At 37.3% G+C, this 23,546-nt stretch overlaps 1 protein-coding gene across 2 annotated transcripts in view; it reads left to right on the top strand.

The window, feature by feature from the left end:
* Positions 1-23,546, top strand: part of LOC140151468 (exocyst complex component 7-like) — a 65,993-nt gene that overhangs the window by 19,231 nt on the left and 23,216 nt on the right. Inside the window, exons 7-16 of one of the 2 annotated variants that reach the window (XM_072173822.1) lie at positions 7,282-7,326; positions 7,959-8,143; positions 8,980-9,044; positions 11,909-11,946; positions 12,811-12,911; positions 13,472-13,576; positions 14,033-14,152; positions 15,501-15,599; positions 16,213-16,272; positions 16,826-16,895. In XM_072173822.1, coding sequence (XP_072029923.1) covers positions 7,282-7,326; positions 7,959-8,143; positions 8,980-9,044; positions 11,909-11,946; positions 12,811-12,911; positions 13,472-13,576; positions 14,033-14,152; positions 15,501-15,599; positions 16,213-16,272; positions 16,826-16,895 — 888 coding nt within the window. Of the gene's footprint in view, positions 1-7,281; positions 7,327-7,958; positions 8,282-8,979; positions 9,045-11,908; positions 11,947-12,810; positions 12,912-13,471; positions 13,577-14,032; positions 14,153-15,500; positions 15,600-16,212; positions 16,273-16,825; positions 16,896-23,546 lie in introns of both variants that reach the window. The other variant, XM_072173821.1, reaches the window with a different exon arrangement.

Here is a 23,546-nt window from a genome sequence, read left to right as displayed (position 1 = left end):
AGTTCATTCCATAGTCTTGGTGCAGCTGCTGAAAGCGATCTATACCCGTATGATGTGGATGTTTTCACTGGTTCCAACAAGAATTTAGTACCGGACCTTAGCGAGCGTGTGGGCTTATATTCAGTCAGTAATTCCGAGATGTAATTCGGCGCAAGCCCATGGAGTGACTTGTAAGTCAGGAGCAGGATCTTGAACATAATTCGCTTCCGAACTGGCAGCCAGTGTAACTCTTGTAGTACCGGGAGATGTGATGCCGTTTCTTTACCAAAGCAACCATTCTCGCTGCAGCGTTTTGAACCTGCTGAAGTTTATCAAGCTCGCGTTCTGGTAAGCCGAATAACAGTCCGTTACAACAGTCCAATCGTGATGAAATGAATGCATGTACAAGCTTTGCCGCTGTTACTTGATCCAGGTACTTGCGAATCTGACCGATCTTATATAGTGCAAAGTTCGCAGCCCGACAGATGTTGTTTACATGCTTGATCATGGTGAGATTGTTGTCAAGGATTACTCCCAGATTCCGAGCAGAAGACACAGTGTTTACTTCCTCTGAACCGATCTGAATTGCCTGAACTGGTGATGAACTCCTTAGGAACTTGGATGTGATATGCAGAATCTCTGTTTTTCCACTGTTCAGTTTCAGCCTGTTTGCTGTCATCCAGGATTTAACCTGAAGCACACACTGTTCGAGTTGTGAAATCGCGGCAGTTCTTTCAGAAGGATTGAAGACCATGTATAATTGAGTGTCGTCTGCATACACCATCAACTCAATTCCATCGAATGATCTAATAACGTCCTCCAGTGGTGCAGTATACATTGAGAAACATACTGGCCCAAGTACAGAGCCCTGTGGGACACCATCATGAAGGGGAGAATGTCCAGACTGGATTCCATCAATGACCACTGATTGTACGAGATATGACTGGAACCAACGAAGTGCAGTACCATTCACCCCGTACCGGTTTGGCAATCTTTGCAGGAGGATGTCGTGGTTAATGGTATCAAATGCGGCTGTTAGATCTAATAAAACAAGCGCAACTTCCCGTGTACATCAACTGCACGAAGAATGTCGTTTGACACACGCAATAGGGCGGTTTCGGTGGAATGGTGTTTGCGATCACGCAGACTGTCGTTAGCCTTGTAGGTTGTGCGTGTCAAGGTGACTATTTAGTTGGACTGCGACTGCTCTTTCAGTGATCTTAGACATGAAGGACAGATTTGATACCGGGCGGTAGTTTGTTAAACACTCCGGATCAAGCGTTGGCTTCTTAATCAGTGGAGTCAACCGGGCTTCTTTGAAACAACTAGGGACCTCGCCAGATGTGATAGAACAGTTCACAATATCACAGATAGTAGGCACCAGTTCATCTAGACACCTCTTTAACAGCCAGGATGGAATTGGGTCAAGAGGGCAAGACTTAGACTTAGAGTCCATGATGATTTTGCGTATCGCATCGTGTGACACCTCCTGAAATTTGCAGAATTGGGGCACGTTTCTTTTAACATCCTGAACAGGAGTTGCGTCACAGAGACTGTCCAATTCTTTCTTCACTTTCTCAATTTTGCCTGTGAAGAAGGTGGCAAAATCACATGCAAGATCATGAGCAGAGTCGTGAACCGGAAGAACTTTAGCTGGTTTAGCGCTAGAGAGCTTGTCGATGAAATGGAACAATTTGCCCTGCTCACAGTCACTAACTTGAGCTCTGTGGTAATTGGTCTTAGTTTTCTCAAGCTCCTCCTTGTACTCTGTGCATTTTTCTTGGTACAGCTGTTTGTGCACTTCAAGTCCAGGCGATGTCCACTTACGCTCAAGACGGCGTTTCTCTCGCTTTTCTCACGCAACATGTCGTTATACCATGGCGCATGTGGTCTGAGGGTAATAGATCGTGTCACAACTGGTGCATGTTTGTCCAGCAGCTCAGATAATACAAGATCATACTGTTCAACAGCGATCTCAAGTCATGAGAAGGTGGATCCACAACAAGAGGTGACGCATTAATATCACACTTAAATTGCTCAATGTCAATTTGGCGTAATTTACGAAAACTGGTCTTATGTCTCACAGGATCGGGGCGAGTGATATTGAGGTGGCATAGTGTAGCAAAGTGATCTGATGGTAAGCCTCGTTGAATTCTGACACGAGATAATGTGTCATCACTGTCCCTAGTTATTAGAAGGTCCAGCGTATGGCCATTTTTGTGAGTTGGCCCGTTTACATGTTGTCTTAGTCCAGCTAGATTCAACATGTTCTTCATGGTATTAGCATCCCTATCAGAAATATCATCCATGTGCAGATTATAGTCACCGGCGAGTAAAATACGACCGGGAATGTTGTTAACATGCTCCAACATGGATGAAAAGTCTCTAAAGAACATTCGTGCAGTGAGTTTGTTCTTTTTGGAATATGGCGGGCGATAAACAATAAAAAGTCTCACAGATGTGGACTTAGCTGTGATGGTAAGGTCCATGTGTTCACAAGCCTAGTACGCAGGACTACTGTTGACAGTTATGGTAAATCCGCGTCGGAGGATCACACAGACACCTCCACCTCTCGTATGTCTTGGAATTTCATGGAGTTCAAAATCTGGCAAGGTGTTTTTAATGTCAGCGAGTGCCCGATTTGATCGGTCATCCCCTGTCAGCCATGATTCTGTGATAGCAAGAATATCTAATTTGTTGGAAATGATGAGATCGCAAACCGAAGCAGTCTTAGGTTTCATCGATTGCGCATTCCATGCTGCAAATTTGACAAGTAATGCATGACGCTTGTTTTCTAATGGAACCAAGGGGATTTGAACCAGGTTTGCGTGATTCGCAGAACGATTATTTGAAGCCTGTGGAACGTTTGTGTTTTCCAATGGCAGCAGTGGGATGTAAATAAGGTTTGCACTGTTACACCCAGTTTGGGTAGAATTGTCATTAGGAATACGCTGTAATTGTTCCGTGCAGGTGCCAATTTTTCTTTGAATCTTGCGACCAGCACGACACCGTCTACGATGCAGTTTATTAATCCCAAGGCCATTTATGGTCTTCCATACTGCATTATCAAGTTTCACATCCACATGCAGGTTCCTTTTTGAGAGTAGAAAGTTTCTTGCGTAAGCTAAAGGTCTCATTGTAGCAAGTAAAGTGGTCAGGAAAGCTACAAATCACAACCAGCTCAAAAATGAATGCAAATAGTCAAAGTTTTTTGGATATTGCAAGCCCAGGAAGATGTTTTACACAGGGCTGACATTTTCAAAATAGTCATGTTATGTCGACCACCAATGTCAACGGCAATTCAGTAATGTCACCCTTGCATTAATAATTGCTATTATCAATAATCTTGCTATTTACTGTTACTACAATTGTTATGTAATATAAATCGTTTTATGTTTATTGTTTATAATGTATTTGATGATATTGTTTGATGAATTAAATATGAATGAAATGAATGAATTATCTTAATTCTTGTTTGCATTTTGACAGTAATGAAATATACAATATGCCTATTTTTACTATTTTCTTCAGACTTTGAACATGTGAACCACAATAAATGAATAAATAAATCAAGTTTATTAAGGGGGTACTACACCCATCGCATTTTTTTGCGGGTTTTTTGCATTTTGTGAAGAAATGAGAAAAAAAAATTGGTCAAAGTGGTATGCAAAATGAATGGGCAAATCTTCTCGTTCTATTGGTGGCATCGGTATCGATGTAGCTTACATGCTTTTAAAGGGACATGCCCAAAAGCGGTACATGGGGGCACTTTTACAAATTGGAGTATATCTAAAATTTCAGAATTGCTACCGTGAAACCAGTCACACGCACAAATTAAGCATTAATGTCAGACCCTAAAAGTACCAAAATATATATTTTTTGGAAATGCATTAATTATGCACAGCTTTGAAAACACATGCTTGGCATCACTTATCATTATTAAAGAAAATAAACTTTTTTTCCCCTTCCAGTTGACAATGATATGCAAAATTTGTGTTAAGCTAGCCAGCACATCTGTTTCAGGTTTGAAACAGTAAAATCTTAATGATAAGATAATGCTTGTTTTTTAGTTCTAGGCAATTTTTAGGTCGCCATCTCAGTAAAAGACAAACACTGAATACAATGTAAACGCTATCACAAGTACATGTGTTTGGCACAAAAATGTTAATTTGTCGCAACTTGTTGCACAAAATCAACTAAAGTGAGAACGTTCACAATGTATGTTGGAGCATAATTAATATGCCACCATTTTTACTTACATCAGAGAAGACAATCCTGTATATTTCACTTGAAACAATTCCTGCCAGATGATATTTCCGAGTTTGTGGAGGTCGCCATTATAATTTTGTATTTTGGGGTTGGGCGATACTTTGATACCGCCGATCGGTACTGTTGGTCGACACGATTAATTGGTATCGCCATACGATACTGATGAGCTACTTTTGACAGAATATATAAAAAATAAAATGTATTATTATGAAACGTATTGAAAACAAAAATATTCGAAAATTGAAAACAAATAATTATAAGCAAATATTCTAATCTTTTTCATTCTCGACTTCACGCCGTGAGGCGGGCACTCGGCAACTTTGGAGGTGACGCGCCTGTAGGGCTGGATAAGACCCCTTTTTCAGCATCGCTGTCACCCAAAGACCCCATATTTTTTACAAACACATGCTCTGTCACCCGAAGACCCCTATTTTCCGGCAGGGCGAATGGCATGATCGAGCCGGCAACTTGTGAAACCGCCCGGCCGTATGGCATTTTCCATATACCGCTACTTGGTTAGTTTTGTGGGGTTCATTATCGAATCCCAACGGTTTAGCTTGTATTTATATTATTTATTAACATAGGCCTATTTGTTTGTGATATTTCAATCGTTTTAAAATTTCAAAATAATCCCATTCAATTACACGGTTGAAGATGAAAATTTACTGAATTTAGAGAATGCAATGCGACCACCACCTGATTTTTCCATTTGATCTGTCACCCAAAGACCCTTACAAGTTCAATTTGAACAGCAACTTTCATTTATCACTGATTTTGTTACTTATTTTGAAAAAAAAAACAATGAAATTTGAAGCCATTTAGAACTAGAAATTCGATTTTGAGGTTTTTGCAGCGCTTTTAAAAAACTCACCCAAATATTCCATTTAAAAATAAGGTCATGTTCTCACCCAATGACCCCATATTTTTTACATTTTGCTCTCACCGAATGCCCCTTAGTGCGAAAGTGCCAGCCCTACACCTATAATCCATTTCATATTGAAGTGCCCCCCGGGACTTCAGGTAGCGAATAAATTGTGTGGTATAGTGATTTAATTCCAATGGATTGTCCCCGGGCTTGTCTATGGGATCTACTCAGCGGCATACCATGCGTGATATGTGCGAGATATTTGAGTGATAGAGGTGAAGTTTATGATGTTGTTTTTTGCAAACTTCCAATGTTTTTCGCTTCCAAATGTTTTGGGAACTTTCATAATGATTGCATATTAAAGACCCATTCAGTGATCCCAGCGCAAGTGTAAAAAAATTAAAATTGTTTGAAGGATAAGTCATTCAAATTGTCATTTGGTAGTTTGAAATGACAAATTTGGCAAAAAAACGAAAAAAAAACAGCAGTACTGACGAAGTTGAAGCCAGTGGCGTAGCTGCCAAAATTGCCTGTTTGGGCCCCCCTGGCGCTATTTGGGCCCTCGCGCCCTAGCTCAAGGAGGAAAAAGGAGAGAGAGAGAGAGGGAAAAAAAAGGGAGAGGAGTGGGGGGGGGAGAAGCGTACTATATAATATCAAAATGTGTTAGGGCGCTAGCACCTATAATCTCTTTTTCTCTCTCTCTCTTCACTTTCTCAAACCACCGGAAAAAAATTGGGTCAACCTTTTCGGGCTGTAGAGGAAGGAGCAGCAAAATATTTGTTTGGTGGATTTGGGCCCCCGCCCCATACAGGCTTGCCCCCCCCCCCCCCTGGAAAAAATCCCAGCTACGCCACTGGTTGAAGCCCCATTCAAATACACAGTAGCTAATTTAGATACTATCAGTATCTAAATTACAGATTCGTGTAAAATGTCTTTCGGCTGAACCACTCGCATAGGCTATGTTTAGCACATCTATGACAATGACAAAGGTACCGAAATCTGAATTTTGATGATTTTTACGATCGTCTGGATGAGCAAATCACTGAATGGGCCTTTTAATTATTTTATCATTTTGGAAGAAAAAAAGAAAAATCTAAAAATTTAAAACGATCGTACATTAAGGCTTTAATTAAAAAGAAAGTTGTAAACTTGTTGCATCTAGTTGATTAAAGTGATGTTTGCTATACTGGTTTTATTATCACCTGTGTTGTGTTTACGATTCGTAATCCCACGAAGAGTAAGTTTAGTTCGTTAATGTGGTATGCCTACAGCCACACGTACCCGCATCCCTGAACAAGCACATCCCGACTCATTTCAGGCGCGGATTCAGGGGAGCGCCGACTAACCGAAGAGAAGAGAAGGGGCTTTTAGCGATTTATGTTTAAAACAATTGCTAAAATTGTCCACCAAATCGCTTCAATTAGATCTTCATTTTGCACAAGTTTCTTACTTCTGAGGGGGGAACATCCCCCCTCAGACAACCCCCTGCGTCGGCATAAGCGCTCCATGACCATTCTTTTTTTTCATTTTATTTTATTTTTCTAAAAATTCGCCCCACTCCTGACTGCTCTGGATCGACAATCGGTAACAAAAGCTGGTATCGCCCATCCCTATGGAGATTGACATAGGCGTATTATAGGACTGGGAGCGAGTCTAATACGTGTGAGTAACGGCAGAAACCGGTTGTGAAGAAGACTACGTGGATCGCTACAAAAATAAGCGTCCTTAACAACCTGTCAACTTTAAGACAAATAGGTGAAAAATTACACTTTCACGATGTGTTTTCATAATCTTTTTTATTTCACATGATCCGTGCATATATCGCCTAGCTATAAATGGAAAAATATTTTTTTAGACCAATCAAACCAATACATGGGTGTAGTACGCCCTTAAACTGCTGTTCCATAAGCAAACTATACATTGGTTTGCTTCAAGTTTGGTAGTGACATCAATACTTTTTCGCAGTTGCGCCATAATTGTACGGGCAAACCACCCTTGCACATGTGCATGTACTCTCTACGTGATTAAATTTATGTGCACGGTTCAATACTGCGACCAGCAAAATACCCACATACATCACTACCGAACTTGAGGTGGACCAAATTATAGTATGCATAATGTAAAATAATATAATTGTAACCTGCGTTTAATTCCAAATCATCTTTCAGAACTGCCAGATTCAGCTTCAGTTACAAGTCTTAATCAACTCCCAGGTAAGAGTTACTTTTGGACAAAATAATTGAATTTCATAAAGTTTCTTGTTTATTAGCTGTGTATTAACAATGTCCACCTGTCTTTTAGATAAGGGATATTTAAAATGACAGTCAAAAAGGAAACAAGATAGGATAGGATAGAAAGCTTTATTTCACCATGGAGGCCCAACTCAACAAAGTTGTTCTTCCTTGGGGCTGTGGAATAAGCTTATTTATGCCAATTTATAGGCATATCAAATATAGCTAACAAATTACAGACAGTATAATAGCTGTAGTCATTTTTTCCTGATTCCATTTTCTTTATCCATCGGGAAAGGAGTGGACTGCCAATTATGAAATCCTGGTCACAGTGTTATGAACAGACTAATTAAATGTATGCACTTTTGATGAAAAGATAAAGACTTGTGTTGAAAATGTTGGGTGGAAAAAATAGTGGCAATATAATGTTGTGTGGTTGCTTACCTATTACCATGTCCATGCTAATATGGTAATGCAGTGTGTTTTCTGTTACAAATCAGGTGACCTAAAATATGGACACACACAAACTTCAATCTTGATTTTAAAAATTGGATTGATATTCCTTCAAATTATTAAATTAATTATTTTAAATTTTACTTGTCATTTTCTATCAGAACAAGCCCTAGAGGAACTCTCCGAGATCTCCAAGTGGTTAATAGGTCCAGGCAAAACACATGATTTCATGGACGTCTACTATCAAATCCGGGCACAGACCCTGAAGAAATCCATGGAAGGCCTGAAAGATCATCTGTCCAAGAAGTCCTCTGGTTCAGCTGCAGGATCATATTCACCCCTCATTGTAAGTACTAATACTACCCTCCTGACACCTACATCCTCCATTTCACACCCTTCACCCATACTAAACAAAACACTGATGAAAGGAATTGGAGGACTCAAGGACCATCTCAATAGATCAACTGGATCACACTCGCCCCTAGTAAGTACATTTCTCTTTTAAATGAGTAATGCAGGGTTCCCGCAGTCCTTGACAGTCCTTGAAAGTCATGGAAATTTGCACAAGGTCCTTGACAGTCCTTGAAAATTGGAATTTTACCTAAAGTATAATTTTGACCAAATTTGGGGAGTGGAGAGGAGCTGTCACTTTCGTTAATACGTGCCACATGGAGAGCCGCATCATGATTATTGTGTTGTGGTAAGTCATTGAAAATCATGTTTTTGGTCCTTGAAAAGTCCTTGAATTTTAAAGGCTTCAAGGTGCGGGCACCCTGGTTATGATGCTATGACTTGGAAAGAGTGGTGATAATAAGATGACATTGACAATTAGATGTAGTACATTCCAGCTTACAGAAAAATGCACAAGATTTAGAAAAGAAAACTGAAAAGCTGAGAAAAAAGAAAGAAGTGAAAGAAAACAGAAGAGCTGTTCATAAACTAATAATGCTAAAACTGTTAATACTGTACTCTAAGTTCCTCCCCTCCCCTATTTCTCTGTCACCATCTCCTGTTTTCTTTCCCCTGTCTTAACCCCTCTCTCTCTCTCTCTCTTTCCCTCCCACTCAATTTTTAGCAATTGAGAAAATATTATTCTTGAATTTGTATGATGATGGTTATGTTCAGATTGAAATTGCTATATTTCTTTGATCTAACATGTATATCTTGTTTCTGGTTATGCAGACTTCAGGCAGGCTTCATAAGAGTAAAGACGCTCCAAATAAAAGAACCTCAACACTACTTAGACCGTGAGTTTGAGTGTGCCTATGTGCATGTGTTTGAACCGTGTTTGAATTTTTGCCACTTTAGTGCATAATGATTATTTCTGTTTCAATGTGTTGAGATGTCACACAATCTATAAGGTTAAGGGGTACTACACCCTGTCGTAAATTGTGACTATTTTTGCATTTTCTCAAAACTAATAACACACTGGTAACAAAAGTTATGTATATTATTGGGGCAAGGAATCCAATTACTACACTGAAATTTCAGTGACTCAAGATAAGCGGTTCAGTATATATGATAGAAAATGAGGTACATCCTTGCGGTACCTTATTTCTTATCATAAAAAACAAACCGCTTGTCTTAGGTCACTGAGATTCCGGTGTAGTAATTGGATTCCTTGCCCCAATAATATACATAACTTTTGTTACCAGTATGTTATTAGTTCTTGAGAAAAATGCAAAAATAGACACACATTTATCGAGGGGTGTAGTACCACCTAAACAGATATGCTTCCCTGGTAAACAACATTGCTGAGCGACAACTACAGTCATATTCCTTTTTAGGATAGTTCAAGAGGTCTTATTACAAAATCGAATAAGACTCGCCTTAACCACCTCCTGCATGTAGCCAAGTCGCATATCATATACAAAGAATGACATTTCCAAAAAGGCTCTCACGTCTTCTTTTTCCATATTTTAGGCAAGGCATGAAAAAGAGTGGAATGTCAATATCCTCAGATAGCCTATCAGGGTGGCGTGTCTGTTGCCTGTTGCTCAATGTGCTTGTTAATATATTTATATGTATTGCATATTTTAGGTGTCTTAATATGTATGTGTGTGTATTTTGACTACGACATGTCTGATGGTCAGTAAAGGCCCCAGTTGTCTTGAGTGTTTGTTGATTTCTTTATGTCTTTGAATTTGTATGTGTAAACTGTTTGAATAGAGATGATTAAATGCATGATGAATGACCCCACCATCAATGCCAAGTTTGAGCATGAACCAAACAGCAGTTCAGAAATGAACCGAAAAACGTCAATTGAAACTAAACCTGAATCCTTGTGGTCAACATACAAAACCATATTGACACAGACAGCTGAGCAAACAATTGGGAGAGCCAAAAGAGTTCCCAAAATGCCATGGATTTGCTAAGAAGTACTTGATCTAGCTGAGGAAAAGAGCAGGTTGCGCAAACAAAGTCACCCGCCAACCCAGAAACAGCAATACAAAGAACTGTGTGCTGAAATCTAGAGGAGGATCAGAAGAGAAAAGACAATATGGTTCAAAGCAAAATGTAAGCAGATTAGAGAATTTGATGCAACCGGAAAATCCAATGCAAATGTTTGAACAGATTAGTTGAAGGCAAAAGGAAGAGAGAATGACAAAAGGAACAGTGGTTTGACAACATCAAAGAATTGACAGGAAGGAACCTAGTGCAAGCCAAGCGTCTAGCAAAGAACAGCTTGGAAGAAGGAGATGCAGCCAGATGGTAGCCAATTGTCAGTAGTGACAGCAGCCAAAGAAGAAATCATGTATGGGAGCATGTATTGTATGTGCGGTGCACACATTAGTTTAACTATACTTGATTAAATGCATGCATAGGAGCATGTAGTGTATGTTTGTGTGGGGTGCACACATTGGGCTATTCCAGATATATAGCCTATGGAAGACATTTAAAAAAATACAATTCCAGCTGGAATTGAGATGTGTCTAGAATTCCAGCAGTCATTTTTAGCAAAGATTCCGGCTGGAGGGTATGGAAGACATTGAGATTAGGTGAAACTCCGGCTGCTAAAATAAACGACAAAACAAAGGAAAGGCCATGATGTGCCTATGGAAGACATTCACATTTCTTAATATTCCGGCTGGAAAATGGTCAAAAATGCTCCAATTCCAGCAGAATCTTCACTTATGATCACCATCTCGATTAACCTATGAAAGACATTTACTTGAATTCTGGCTGGAAACAAAAAATGTTCTAATTCCAGCTGGAACCCTATGGAATACATTTACATTTACGTGAATTCCGGCTGGCCATATTAGACATATTACCACAATTCCGCCAGTGTCTTCCATGGGGTTTTCTTGACATGTGAATTCCGGCTGTCAATTTTGCCCTGAATTCCGGAAGTGTCTTCCATAGGGGGGCGCGGAATACATCTGGAATAGCCCATTGGTTTTTACTCTACTTTCAAGGACCTAAACTTGAAAGCACAGCAGTTTTTCTGGTGACTTCTTTAGATATATGGAGTTGTATCATACATACACTCCCTCACACTTCATGTTCTATTATTTATAGGACCATGTGTTAAACACACACAGTCATGTGGAGGACACTTAAAACAGATCATCATGCTGAGGACAGGTGTTTCAAGTTTGGTGTCCCTGAGAAAATGTTGTAACATGTGTATTAGTAAATGTATGTTGATGTGCATGTATTTGATGTGATCAAGTAAAATGAGTTTGCAGTCACAAATACTATAATGCAGATACATATCAGAGATATATCTTGGTATGTCCTATGTAATCCCTTTGTTTTTTTAAAGGTGATATAAAACATGTTGTTTTTAGTGAAATGAAGCTAAAAATACTAATGTTAGAAATATAATCCAAGAAGATTTAAAACCATCCAGTGGAAAAGTGCTCAACCTATAAATAGGGAGCTATATAAAAGTTAAAATCAAACTAATTTTCCTCAGTAGCATCACATGTTTATATTAGTGTTAATATGTAAAGCACAGGGGGTGTATGTGTACATAAATGTATTAATATTTTGTCACTTTCAGTTATTGAGTTTGTTATAATATAAATAATACTGGAAATATAAAGTATATGAATAATAATCAAAATAACTCCATGTATAATTTACTTGATGCTTATTTTTACAGGATGGCTAGAAAAGGAGCAGCTAATAAATTAGATCCAGGTAAGGTCAAAGGTTAAAGCAACAAATTTGATATCAGAGGCAACGTTTTGTATATGGGACAGTTTCACATCAACCTATGGTGAATGCAGGGCTCTTGATGGTAACCAGGGACAAATGAGCTATTCCAGTTGAAATCCATACACCCCTTATGAAAGATATTACCTTGGTCTCCCACACAAGGGTGTAGATTTGGAATGGAGTCACCCATTCAGGAAACCCCATTTGAAATTCACACTACTTGTGTGGAAGATTAAGGTCATGTCTTCCATTGAGGGTGTATGGATTTCAACTGAATAGCCCAGTGCTGGTTTAGCAGAGGAAAATTGCTCCTGGATCCTGCTTATTTAGAACACTGGATAAGGTATGAATACCTTCATGAGGAGAGTACAGTATTCTATTGTATGGTGTATGGATTTTTGAGGAATATTCTTTGATTCAGAAACTTACAAATTTTGGAACCATAAGATTCAATTAATTACTGGTATTATGAAGTCTGCTGTACTCATGCTGAAATATCTAAAGATACGTTATTTGGGATAGGCTTTTACGACAGGAATTCACAACAATTAGTGGGTTTTTAGCGGGTTCGCTGTCAGACTAGTTTAGAACTGTCAAGCTTTAGTCAGGAGTAGCTCTGACTTCTTCAGGACAAAGTACCTAAGAATGAGACATGTAGACCTACTCCTGACGAAAGCTTGACAGTTCTAAACTTGTCCGATGGTGAAACCGCTAAAAACCCACTAATTAAGATATATTATGTTTACATCCTTGAGCAACATGCAAACCTGACAGAATATGAAGACCCAGCCATAAAATGTTGACTTTAAAAATTAATTAAAAATTACATATATATTTTCATTCCAGAGCGTAGACCAAGCTCCCAAGGTGTTGAGAGTCAGGGGCATGTAGACCCAGCCATTGAATCTTATCTATACTGTATTAGTGGACTTCTGAAACTCATGCAGGTAATATATATATATCTATCTGTTATCCCCATGAGAACTATACCTGCCGATTGGCCAAAAAGAAGTTTTCATTATCAATTGGACCAATCAGCAACATTGTTTAATAATTTCACGACACAAAAAAATTGGGGTGAATTATTTGCAAAGCTCCATTCTGATTGGTGATTAAAGTGAAGATATCATGTAATTGACCAATCAGAGGCAATGTTAGATAGACAGGCAGTGCTCATGGGGTTAATTGAAGGGAGTGAAATATGAGAGAGCAAGAATGTGCAGGTAGACAATAGTAGATGCAGAAACACAAGAGGAGAGGGTGAGTGAGGGAGAAAGAGAGTATATATGCTACCATCCATACATGCATAAGAGATTTTATGAAGTCATTTAGATAATGGCACTGAAATATCTTGTCTTTTATATATTTTCATAGAGGAGAGTGAAAAGAGAGAGAGAGACTGAGCTGCACCATTGATGATGTCCTGTGTCTTTTCTCATTATGTACATATGTCTGCACTTTTGTCTATTCTCATGTTCTTGATTTGTTTTTCATGTTATTTTTGCAGTGTGAAGCCCAACTAATGTCCCACATCATTCCTGAGGAACATCAAAGGAAGACATTTGATAAAATCATAGAGAAACCATTGGAAATGGTCAGTCAGGATGGCGAGGTAAGTTCTCGGTCATGCAGTCACTGAAATCACTAATTTGTTGCATCTAAATACTTTTTGAAGTTCCTTGGTTTTGCAACTTGCTATGTTACATCTGATACCATCAGAATTCTTCAAGCAATTGACCCAGGTATCACATGACCAATCCAGTGGGTAGGAACATGTATTGGATTAAATTTGACAAATTTGTGTAGGCTAATACTGACTATCGATATATCAGTATCTTAGAAATGGGGTTCATTCATTTCTCTAAATATCTATCAATAAGGAACATACACTTTTTAACCTAAAGATATGTAAGTCATGGTGGAAGTTGTGTTATTGTATTATTTTCATTCAATTTTTCCAAGAGAACAAATTAAAGGCATCAAACATCTTATTTCAAAAGAATTGGAAGATCACTATTTTGTTAAAGTTTCTGTATTTTCAGCAAGATTCAAATGTTTTTGTTTCCAGGCAATTGCTACAACAGCCAAGAGAGCAGTGATCAAGCATGACTACACAGCTATACTCAGCATCTTCCCTGTATTGAAGCATCTCATCAATGTGAAACCAGAGTTTGAAGAAACGCTCTCAGTAAGTTATGCATCTATCTGTATTTTTGCTTTATTCAGATATTTACATTTTCTAGTCTTTTCTCAGTATTCCAGGATTTTCTGGATTAAAATATGTTTAGAATAGAAAGATAGTAAATATCAGGCTTTTGAGTGTTTAGTATTTGGTATATAAGATGCAAAGTTGCAGGATTTCGAGCACTTTTGCAAAAAAATTGTTTAAAAATATCAGGCTCGTTTATATGGCTAATGAAAGTTGATTCCCAGTTTCCCGTTACATAGTTTTTCATGACTGGGTAGGTGACTGTTTCATTATTCATTATTCATTATTTTCAAACTTTCATTATCGGTGCAAAGTTAATTACGGAATAATAAAGTATAGTAATGACCACGCTTCACTCAATATACCAACTTAGTCTTCAACAAGTTTTAGTTTTAAGCACATTTTTGGAAGAAACTTTTATACATTGAATTTGTTTAATTTCTTGCACAAACAGCTGTTTATTTAAATTACATATATATGTATTTGTAAGAAAAACAGAATAATTTGACTTTCAAAACTTTATTAATTTAGATGTTGTCCATATATAGCGTGTTACACAATACACGTAGAAATGCTTTCATATTTTTTCATACGCTGGTTCCCACGAACTTGGCTGCCTCTCTTCGTGTTCGGTCTATCCATTTTCAGTGGTAGGAGAAAATTAGACGCAGTCTCCAGTAAATGCGCCGTATGACATCGCCATTTTACCACATAGTTTAAACCAGCGTTTGCAAAGACTATTCGGGTACGGGTTGGTCAATCAGCGTTTTACGATACAATCTGCCGGCCAGGATCGGCGTAAAAGTGCTTAAAATACGTCTCGGACGTGAAAGATGACATTAAAAACTTGAAAAATGTGAAATAATGGAAAATAATGAAATATTTGATCGGCATTTCTTTCTGACCGGAGTCGGGTAACAGGAAACTGGGAATCAACTTTCATTAGCCTATACTAGTGTCTAAAGGATCAAGATGTCAGGTTTCACACACATTTTGTATATTTAGAAGTAACTAGAAAGGATCTAATTTTGTATGAATGATGCAAGATTTCAGGCAGTTTTGAAAATGGTGTAAAAATGTTTAAAATATCAGCATTTTTTATTTGTTTATTGGTAAATAGAGTCAAATTTGGTATAAACGAGAACATTGCACAATTTTCACAAGAATACTACAACTGTAAATGAAAGATATAAATTTTGTGGTGTTATCGCAACAAAAGGTGTGACTTTCTGAATGCTATCCAATCATAATTGTAACCATAAAACCTGATCCAATCTTTCTATCACATAAATCATTCTAATAATTTGATTTTGTGATGTTATTTTAGGGCACAGCACCTGGTACAAGAGGAAAACTTCCAACTTTAATAGCAAGTCTGGAAACTACCGGAGCAAAAGCTTTGGATGAGTTTTATGATGTTGTCAAGGTAAATATCAAGTCAGTTTATCCTTCATGTAAGCCTACACTAAATTAGCCCATTGTCATGATTTCATTGCAACATTAGATCACTGTTTTCCACAAGCTGTATAATCCCTGTCTTAATATTAGGCTAAAGGTCTGTTCATACTACGCCGCAATTACCTTGCGATGGCGATGTGTCAACATACTGTACCGCAATAAAGTTAAATACATTTTAACTTGGAAATGCGACAAGTTGCAGCAAAAAGTAATCGATATATATTGGCAACGCACCACATCGCTAAGCAATTGTGGTGTAGTATGAATGGACCTTATTACCGTATTTAGGTAATACGGTAATACAAAATGCTTATTCTCTTGTTTGCTTGTTCAGCTGTGACATATTTTGTAAACTGCATTCTGATCTCAGCTTATTATACCAATCCTGTTGGTTGCCTTTGCACTGGTGATACAATATACTGTGTCATTGTTCCAGGATTGAGGATATATGCCCAAGCTACTTTATGTACACTAAGAAAGCAAAATGGCAAATTTGTTCTTCTCAAAATATTTCAGCATTTGTTCTGTAATAAGGACATAGATTCAACTTTTTGACATTTTGTGTTTCTTTCATTTTCCAGAATGATCCAGAGAAGTCGAATCTACCAAAGGATGGCACAGTGCATGAATTGACAAGTAATGTAAGTATTAAACAATTGACATTTTTGGAATAAATTAGGTAAGAAACTGAGAAGTGGATGAAGTCATTTAAATGTAACTTGTGTTGTCACAAAGCTGCCCCTATCCTTCTCATCTAAAACAAAACAGGAGTTGGGTTAAAATACCGTATTTCCTCAAATAGTTGCACCCCTTCAAATAAACGCCCCACCACTTTTTACAACCAATATGTTTAAAAAATGCTGATATTTCCATGCTATCTTGTGTATCTTACCAAGGTGCACACATGGTGTCAGTAGTTGGTGAAAATCTTATCGTAAGCCCAAAAGTGAACCAGAAGTCCCCGGGGTGACTATCCCACAAAATACGGTTGTAGACTCGGTATATACAGCAGGTGTGGCCAATCTGCCCACAGCATATTATACTGAGGTGCAATCTGGGCCCAATGGTTATGTAGGGAGAATATGGGGTGTGTTTCTCAGTTTTGATGAGGTAAATTGGGATGGATAAGGCTGTCAATCGGGTCACACATCTTTAATTTTAAATAATAATGGTCAAATATTTGTCTTTTTCCAGACCTTAATCTTCCTGGAGAATCTTCTTGATTATGTTGAAACTACCTCAGCTATGCTTATGGCACAGAAAGGTAGGTATCATGCAATGTATTGACTTTACACATTATTTTGAAAGAGGCACAAATAAGGTTGAATACTGTTGTCAATTATCATGGAAGTTGTGAGCATACATTCACAACTTTGTTTTAACAAGTGCACTAATCGTATTTCTAGTGTACTGTGACCATTAGGATCCCAAAATATGTATCTATGATCAATGTGCTGTTATGTGTACTCAATGAGTAGCTTATAAGAATAGTGGTCACCACCTCTAACCCTAATGCTTGTCATCAAATCTCTTTTTTTCTGACCCTAATCCTAACCCTAATCCTAAACCTTAAACCTAACCCTAATCCTCATCTCCTTGAGTGGATTCCATTACTCGTAAGTCTTGCCCTGAGTTAATTTCATCTACTCTATTTAATTCATTTAAGAAGCAAGTTTTCTAGTTTCAGACCTGAAACATTGTCTGGAGTTTTATTTTAAAGTTCAAACAAATTACTGACATTACTAGCTCTATACCCAGTGATAAACTTGAGTCATTGTGTCATGTAGTAATGTCAACCTTGTGGAAAATTGTGGCATTTCTCACTCGCTGCAGAAATGTGAGTGCAGATTATTTGTGTCAAGATGGATTTCAGATCCAACCCAAAGGACATTCTGGAAAGCTTCGGGACTACGGGCCAGAGAATTACTTTTACCTACACTAGCATGAAACAGTGTTCTTAGTCGGTTAATTAACCTCAATCTTACCGGTTAATTAACCGGTTAATTAACCGCATCATATTTAACCGGTGGTAAAATAGGTTAATTATGAATTTTGAATTATTCTGAGTTTCTGACACTTTTTAAAGTTTAAATGACGTGATTGGGGCTCGAGCAAACTGGCATATGAAAATATTGAGAGAAAAATCAGGACTCAGCGGGATTGAACCCGGTCGCTGGATTACCGGTCCAGAGCTTTACCACTCTACAACCTGAGTTCACAGTAGGTACTCGGGCAATCTCAACTTAAGTCCCCATGATAACTCTCTCATTGTGTCTCAGCGGCCAATTATATATTAAATAATGAAGAAGGAGGCGGCCTATATGCTTCACCCTGGCAGGGCGTAAGACCATGCGAAACACAAATTAATATATGCGAGGATCGGAAATAAACGATGCACGCCCAAGAAATTATAATTTAAATGGCGTGATTGGGGCTCGAGCAAACTGGCATATGAAAATATTGAGAGAGAAAAATTCAGGACTCAGCGGGGATTGAACCCCGGTCGCTGGGTTACCGGTCCAGAGCTTTACCACTGTACAACCTGAGTTCACAGTAGGTACTCGGGCAATCTCAACTTAAGTCCCCATGATAACTCTCTCATTGTGTCTCAGCGGCCAATTATATATTAAATAATGAAGAAGGAGGCGGCCTATATGCTTCACCCTGGCAGGGCGTAAGACAATGCGAAACACAAATTAATATATGCGAGGATCGGAAATAAACAATGCAAGCCCGAGAAATTATAATTTAAATGGCGTGATTGGGGCTCGAGCAAACTGGCATATGAAAATATTGAGAGAGAAAAATCAGGACTCAGCGGGGATTGAACGCCGGTCGCTGGATTACCGGTCCAGAGCTTTACCACTGTACAACCAGAGTTCACATTAGGGAGTCCCGCGACCGGGGTTCAATTTTCAAATGGAATGTTTTAAAGCTAAAGGTGGACAAGAACACTTCATCTGCTCATGTTATGCTTGTGCAATGTTCTTCAGTATGATGGCATAGTGAATTCCAAGCTCGGATTTATATATTTTCCAACCATAATTAACCAATCTTACCGGTTAATTAACGTTAATTAACCGGTTAATTAACCGCCGTTTATAATTTACCGGTTAATTAAGAACACTGGCATGAAATTACAGCAAAATATTTCAAGTATTAATGGAATTAGAGCAAATTTTTACGTGTTGTGGACTAGCAGCGCTGATTTACTTGCACTGTGTGACATTGCTAGTGGTAACCTTTTAAATTAAAAAGTAAGTTTTTGTGCATTTTTTACAAAACCTCGGTTTCAGGTCTGTAGTTTTATCTCTTTCCTCTTCAGTGCCCATTTCCTTACACATTTCTGCCACCTGTAACTTTATCTCCATATTCTTTAATTATTTCTTTTGTAGTGAAGAAAATAAAGAAATGTAAGCACAAAGTATCGTTAGATGGTAATATTATGTTCATATGAGCAAGTTTAGTTTACACAATTAGAAACCTTTATTGGTTATTTTCCAAGATATTTTGAGGACAATTTGTCTCTTTATTGGCTAATGGGCTATCCCATTTGAAATCCATGCATGCCTATATGGAGACACAACCTTAATCTTTCACACAGGGAGTGTGAATTTCACATAGGATTACCTGAATGGGTAACTCCATTTGAACTCAGGGTCATGTCTTCCATAGGGGGTGTGTGGATCTCAACTGGAATAGCCTAATAGATTATGTAAACTGCTGCGATTTAGTGTTTCTAGATCTCTAGATGGTGTTTTAACAATTCTTGAAATCTGAAAACATAAAGCAATTCTCAGGCAGTTTGATGGTAAAACAAAAGAGAAATTGTATGCCTTGAGAAACTTCTGTAAATGAATGAATTATTGTAGTTTGTAGGAGAATTCATTCTTAATTGGATTGTTTGTTCATTCTTTAACATTGTTATTTAAATTGATGTTTTATTTTACAGCATCAATATTTAATTGTGTTCTTGTTAACATTCACACAGAGTTCATGTATTTTTAAACATTCATGACTTCATTTATTTGCAAGATTTTACTTGAGTTCAAACTATTTTTCTTTTTTGCTTGTTTTAATTTTTTTCAATTTTTTTTGGCATCAACTAAAATTCAAAATGACACCACTGCCTAAGATTACAGAACTTAAATAGGCTAAAATGTTTATCTCGATATGCTAGCTAACCCATTTTACATTCCAAGTGCAGAGATGCCACTTTTCCTGATTTATCAGGAATTCCTGATTTTTGTCATTTTTAGACATAAATTCAGGATTTTTATGGCAATGCATGAGTGGCTACGCTTTGCAACCTCCTGATTTTTTTCAACAAGCAAGTGGCATCTCTGCAAGTGTAATAACCTTTATGTGCTTTTGGCAAGCCTAATGTTATTGGTTTTTCTTTTCGGTCCAAACCTGAGACGAAGGTATATTCGTCTCAGGTCCAAACCAAAGAGATAAAATGTGGAGAGTCCTGAAGCCCTATTAACACGATTTGAAATCAACCATGTTGGGTTGATATAATGTCAATCATTTGGCAAAGAAGCAAAATTGATCTCTTTGAGCATGTAATACTCAGTGGGTGTAATTGACACAATCTGTTTACTAACAGATCACAAAGTTTTTTGGGTTGTATGGCAAAACACTATGGATGTTTTGGGCTATTCCTTATGAATTCCATACACCCCTTATGGAAGACATGCCCTTACTCTACTAAACAGGAAGTGTGAATTTCAAGTGGATTCACCTTAAAGGTAACCCTATTTAAAAGTCACACTCCCTGTATGCAAAATGTACATAATGCCTTCCATAGGGGTGTATGGATTTCAACTGGAATAGCCTGTTTTCCCTGCATGGTGAGTGACACAAAAACAGCAAAGTCAAAACATTCCCAGTCTTATTTATACCATTGGTATATATCATTTGTTCCTTTTAACTCACACAATTTGATCATATTTTTCAATGTTTATTGTAGAAATATTATTAACATGTTTTCTTACTTTGTAGCTGCTTCCATGATTAACATATATCCCAATGAAAAGGTGACAGGTTTTGAAGGCAATATGAGTGGTTTGTTTATCAATTGTAAGTTATACAACAATGTATGCCAACCACCGTCCATTATATACATATCAAGCCGCCCGCATTGTGGTGATGCATTTCAAGCTGGTTGGAGTGTCAATATTCACATGCCATCATCATTGCAATGTATGTACACAGCCATCTTAAGGACAAAACTTGGTCACCTTTTCTGAGTTTGACATAAATGTTCAGAAATTATGAAATAATGTTTAACTTACCCCATATTATGTTAGCTTTTTAATTGATCTAATTTATGATTAAATTATTTTTTTAATTATCACAAAACATATTGTGAATCTTATTTTTCTTGCTTTAAATTAAGTGCTTACAATGTTTTCTTTAAGTACTTTTTAATTCACTCATTTGTAAAATGATTTATCTTCACTGATTTCATTTTGCATATTCACTAACACCGCAGCTTCTTATCAATGCTTTTTTTTCTCAGTACATCAAATTAGTTATGTGCTTCTTTGCAGTAAGTGTATTTGTTTTCACAAGTCAGAAAATAAAAAATAAAAGTATCAAAATGTGCAAAATGTAGTGTGCTCACAAAGCCTTTGCACCTTTTGGCTATGCCGTAGTTTCATGGTGAACTTCATAAACTTATTGCAGTTGTTTTTCCTAGAATATTGTTTAGTTGATCTGTTTATGTGATGCTGAGTTGTGATTCGAATAGTGTAAGTGATTTGAAGCAATATCATTATGATCAGCAATGCATCAAAATGTTGTCTGCTCATTATGATCAGCAATGCATAAAAATGTCGTCTGCTGATGGTCAGCAATGCATCAAAATGTCGTCTGCTCATTATGATCAGCAATGCATCAAAATGTTGTCTGCTCATTATGATCAGCAATGCATCAAAATGTCGTCGGCTCATTATGATCAGCAATGCATCAAAATGTTGTCTGCTGATGGTCAGCAATGCATCAAAATGTCGTCTGCTCATTATGATCAGCAATGCATCAAAATGTTGTCTGCTGATGATCAGCAATGCATCAAAATGTTGTCTGCTGGCAATATGTCATGATGTCGTCTGCTGAATGAAAACAAAGTGTGCATGATTGTTATTATCAAACAACAAGCAGTATATCATTTCATGGTTTTCTCATTATTTGCTCCATTTTGATCATGGCTTACATTAGTATGGGCACCATAGAGCATATGCTTCTCTCACTCTCATGTGTGTTTTATAAAAGAAGTGTGCTCATTTTTAATGTCATCTTTAAGCTATTGTACTGATCATATTTTATGCTGTATACAGTTTTGTGAAGGTAGTATTCATTTGTACAGTTCTGATGAATGCCTGCAATCATGGATTTATGTCCCAAATGTGGTATACATTATATGTATACTAAACACAGCATTACAACTTATATGAAATTGTGTTCTTTCGTGTGTAAAAAGGTAAAGCAGTTGATTACACATTGCATGCATGAAGATAATGTTTGACACACACTAAAATATGTAACAATTATAGTATTGGCTGTAATTACCAATATCAGTGGGAAATGCATAGATCTTTGAAGAATCAAAAGAGGGACAGATGAAAATAGAGAATGAAAGAAGATCACTTCTCATAAATAAAGAAAAATATGTTAGCAGTAGCTCTATAAAGGCTATAATTATAGCATTCCTGCCTTGTAAGGAAACAGTTACAGCTGTAGCATAGATGTCTTAATGTACAATTTATTAACTAATATATAAGTGTACTATCTATTGATATCAATTGATGTGTTGATAGGGGAAATTTTACATAATTGGGTAATTTCAGAAAATTCTTTTTAATAGTTTTCTTGTTTTTACTTCTTTAATCATTTTACAAGATGGTTTTATTGGCATTTTAATTTCATTTTCCATTAAGTCGTTGCAATTGTTCAATTGTTGCATATTCAAGGGAAACTAATATTACATACATTATACAGGTGGTACAATTTATATATTATTGGATGGCTTTGAGCGTGATATTGGAATATACCACATGAATCATGAAAATATGGACCAAGCGGTATATTCGCATATCCCATGAAAATAAGCCATCCAATATTGTTATATAATATGAAGCTTGTTCAGTGCTTTTTGAGTGCCAAAGTATCAACATAAACATGTTGGTGCCATTTTGAAGCCAGTCATATAGTGGTATAATCACTTTCATCAGGTTTACCATCTGCACAAAACAAATTGTGTAACTCAATCAATTACACCTACTTTGGTCTATCCGCACGTCCTATGTAGGCCTATGCCGGGTAACACGTATGAATTGCACATGCCAACACAAATGTGTGCGCTCATTCAGTACCAAAATATCTTGCACTGTATCCCTTTGCAGTATTGAAAATTTGTGGTACAGCTGAAAACTTCATATTATATAATTATCTATAACACCATATTGATTCCATTAAACGCCCATTCCCCAATAAGCACCTACACAGTCATTTTTCAACTTGCAGAATATGATGCTATTATTTTGTAAGACTTGAATTATATGATATCTGCATTTGAAAATGTTCCACTATAAGGAGAATGGCTCATTTTTAACCATGTGATGTCTTGCTTCATTGCTTGCATTGTCGTGATGCAGCTTAGTGTAAACAGGTTTTGAATAGATTTTAAATGTCAATTTTTGTGGCTTGTTATAAACTTCCTATCCTAACCTTAATCTCAGCCCTGATCCTAACCATGAGCCCTAATCCTAATCCTCATTCCAATTCCTAAGTTGATACTAAGCCAAACTAATGTGCTATTCCATTTGAAATCATACACCCCCTATGGAAGACATGACCATATTTTAAAATGGGGTTACCTGAATGGGTGACTCCATTTAAAATCTACACTCCC

Source organism: Amphiura filiformis, chromosome 4 (assembly GCF_039555335.1).
Source record: "Amphiura filiformis chromosome 4, Afil_fr2py, whole genome shotgun sequence".
Lineage (NCBI taxonomy): Eukaryota > Metazoa > Echinodermata > Ophiuroidea > Amphilepidida > Amphiuridae > Amphiura > Amphiura filiformis.
This window is presented reverse-complemented; position numbering and strand designations above follow the sequence as displayed.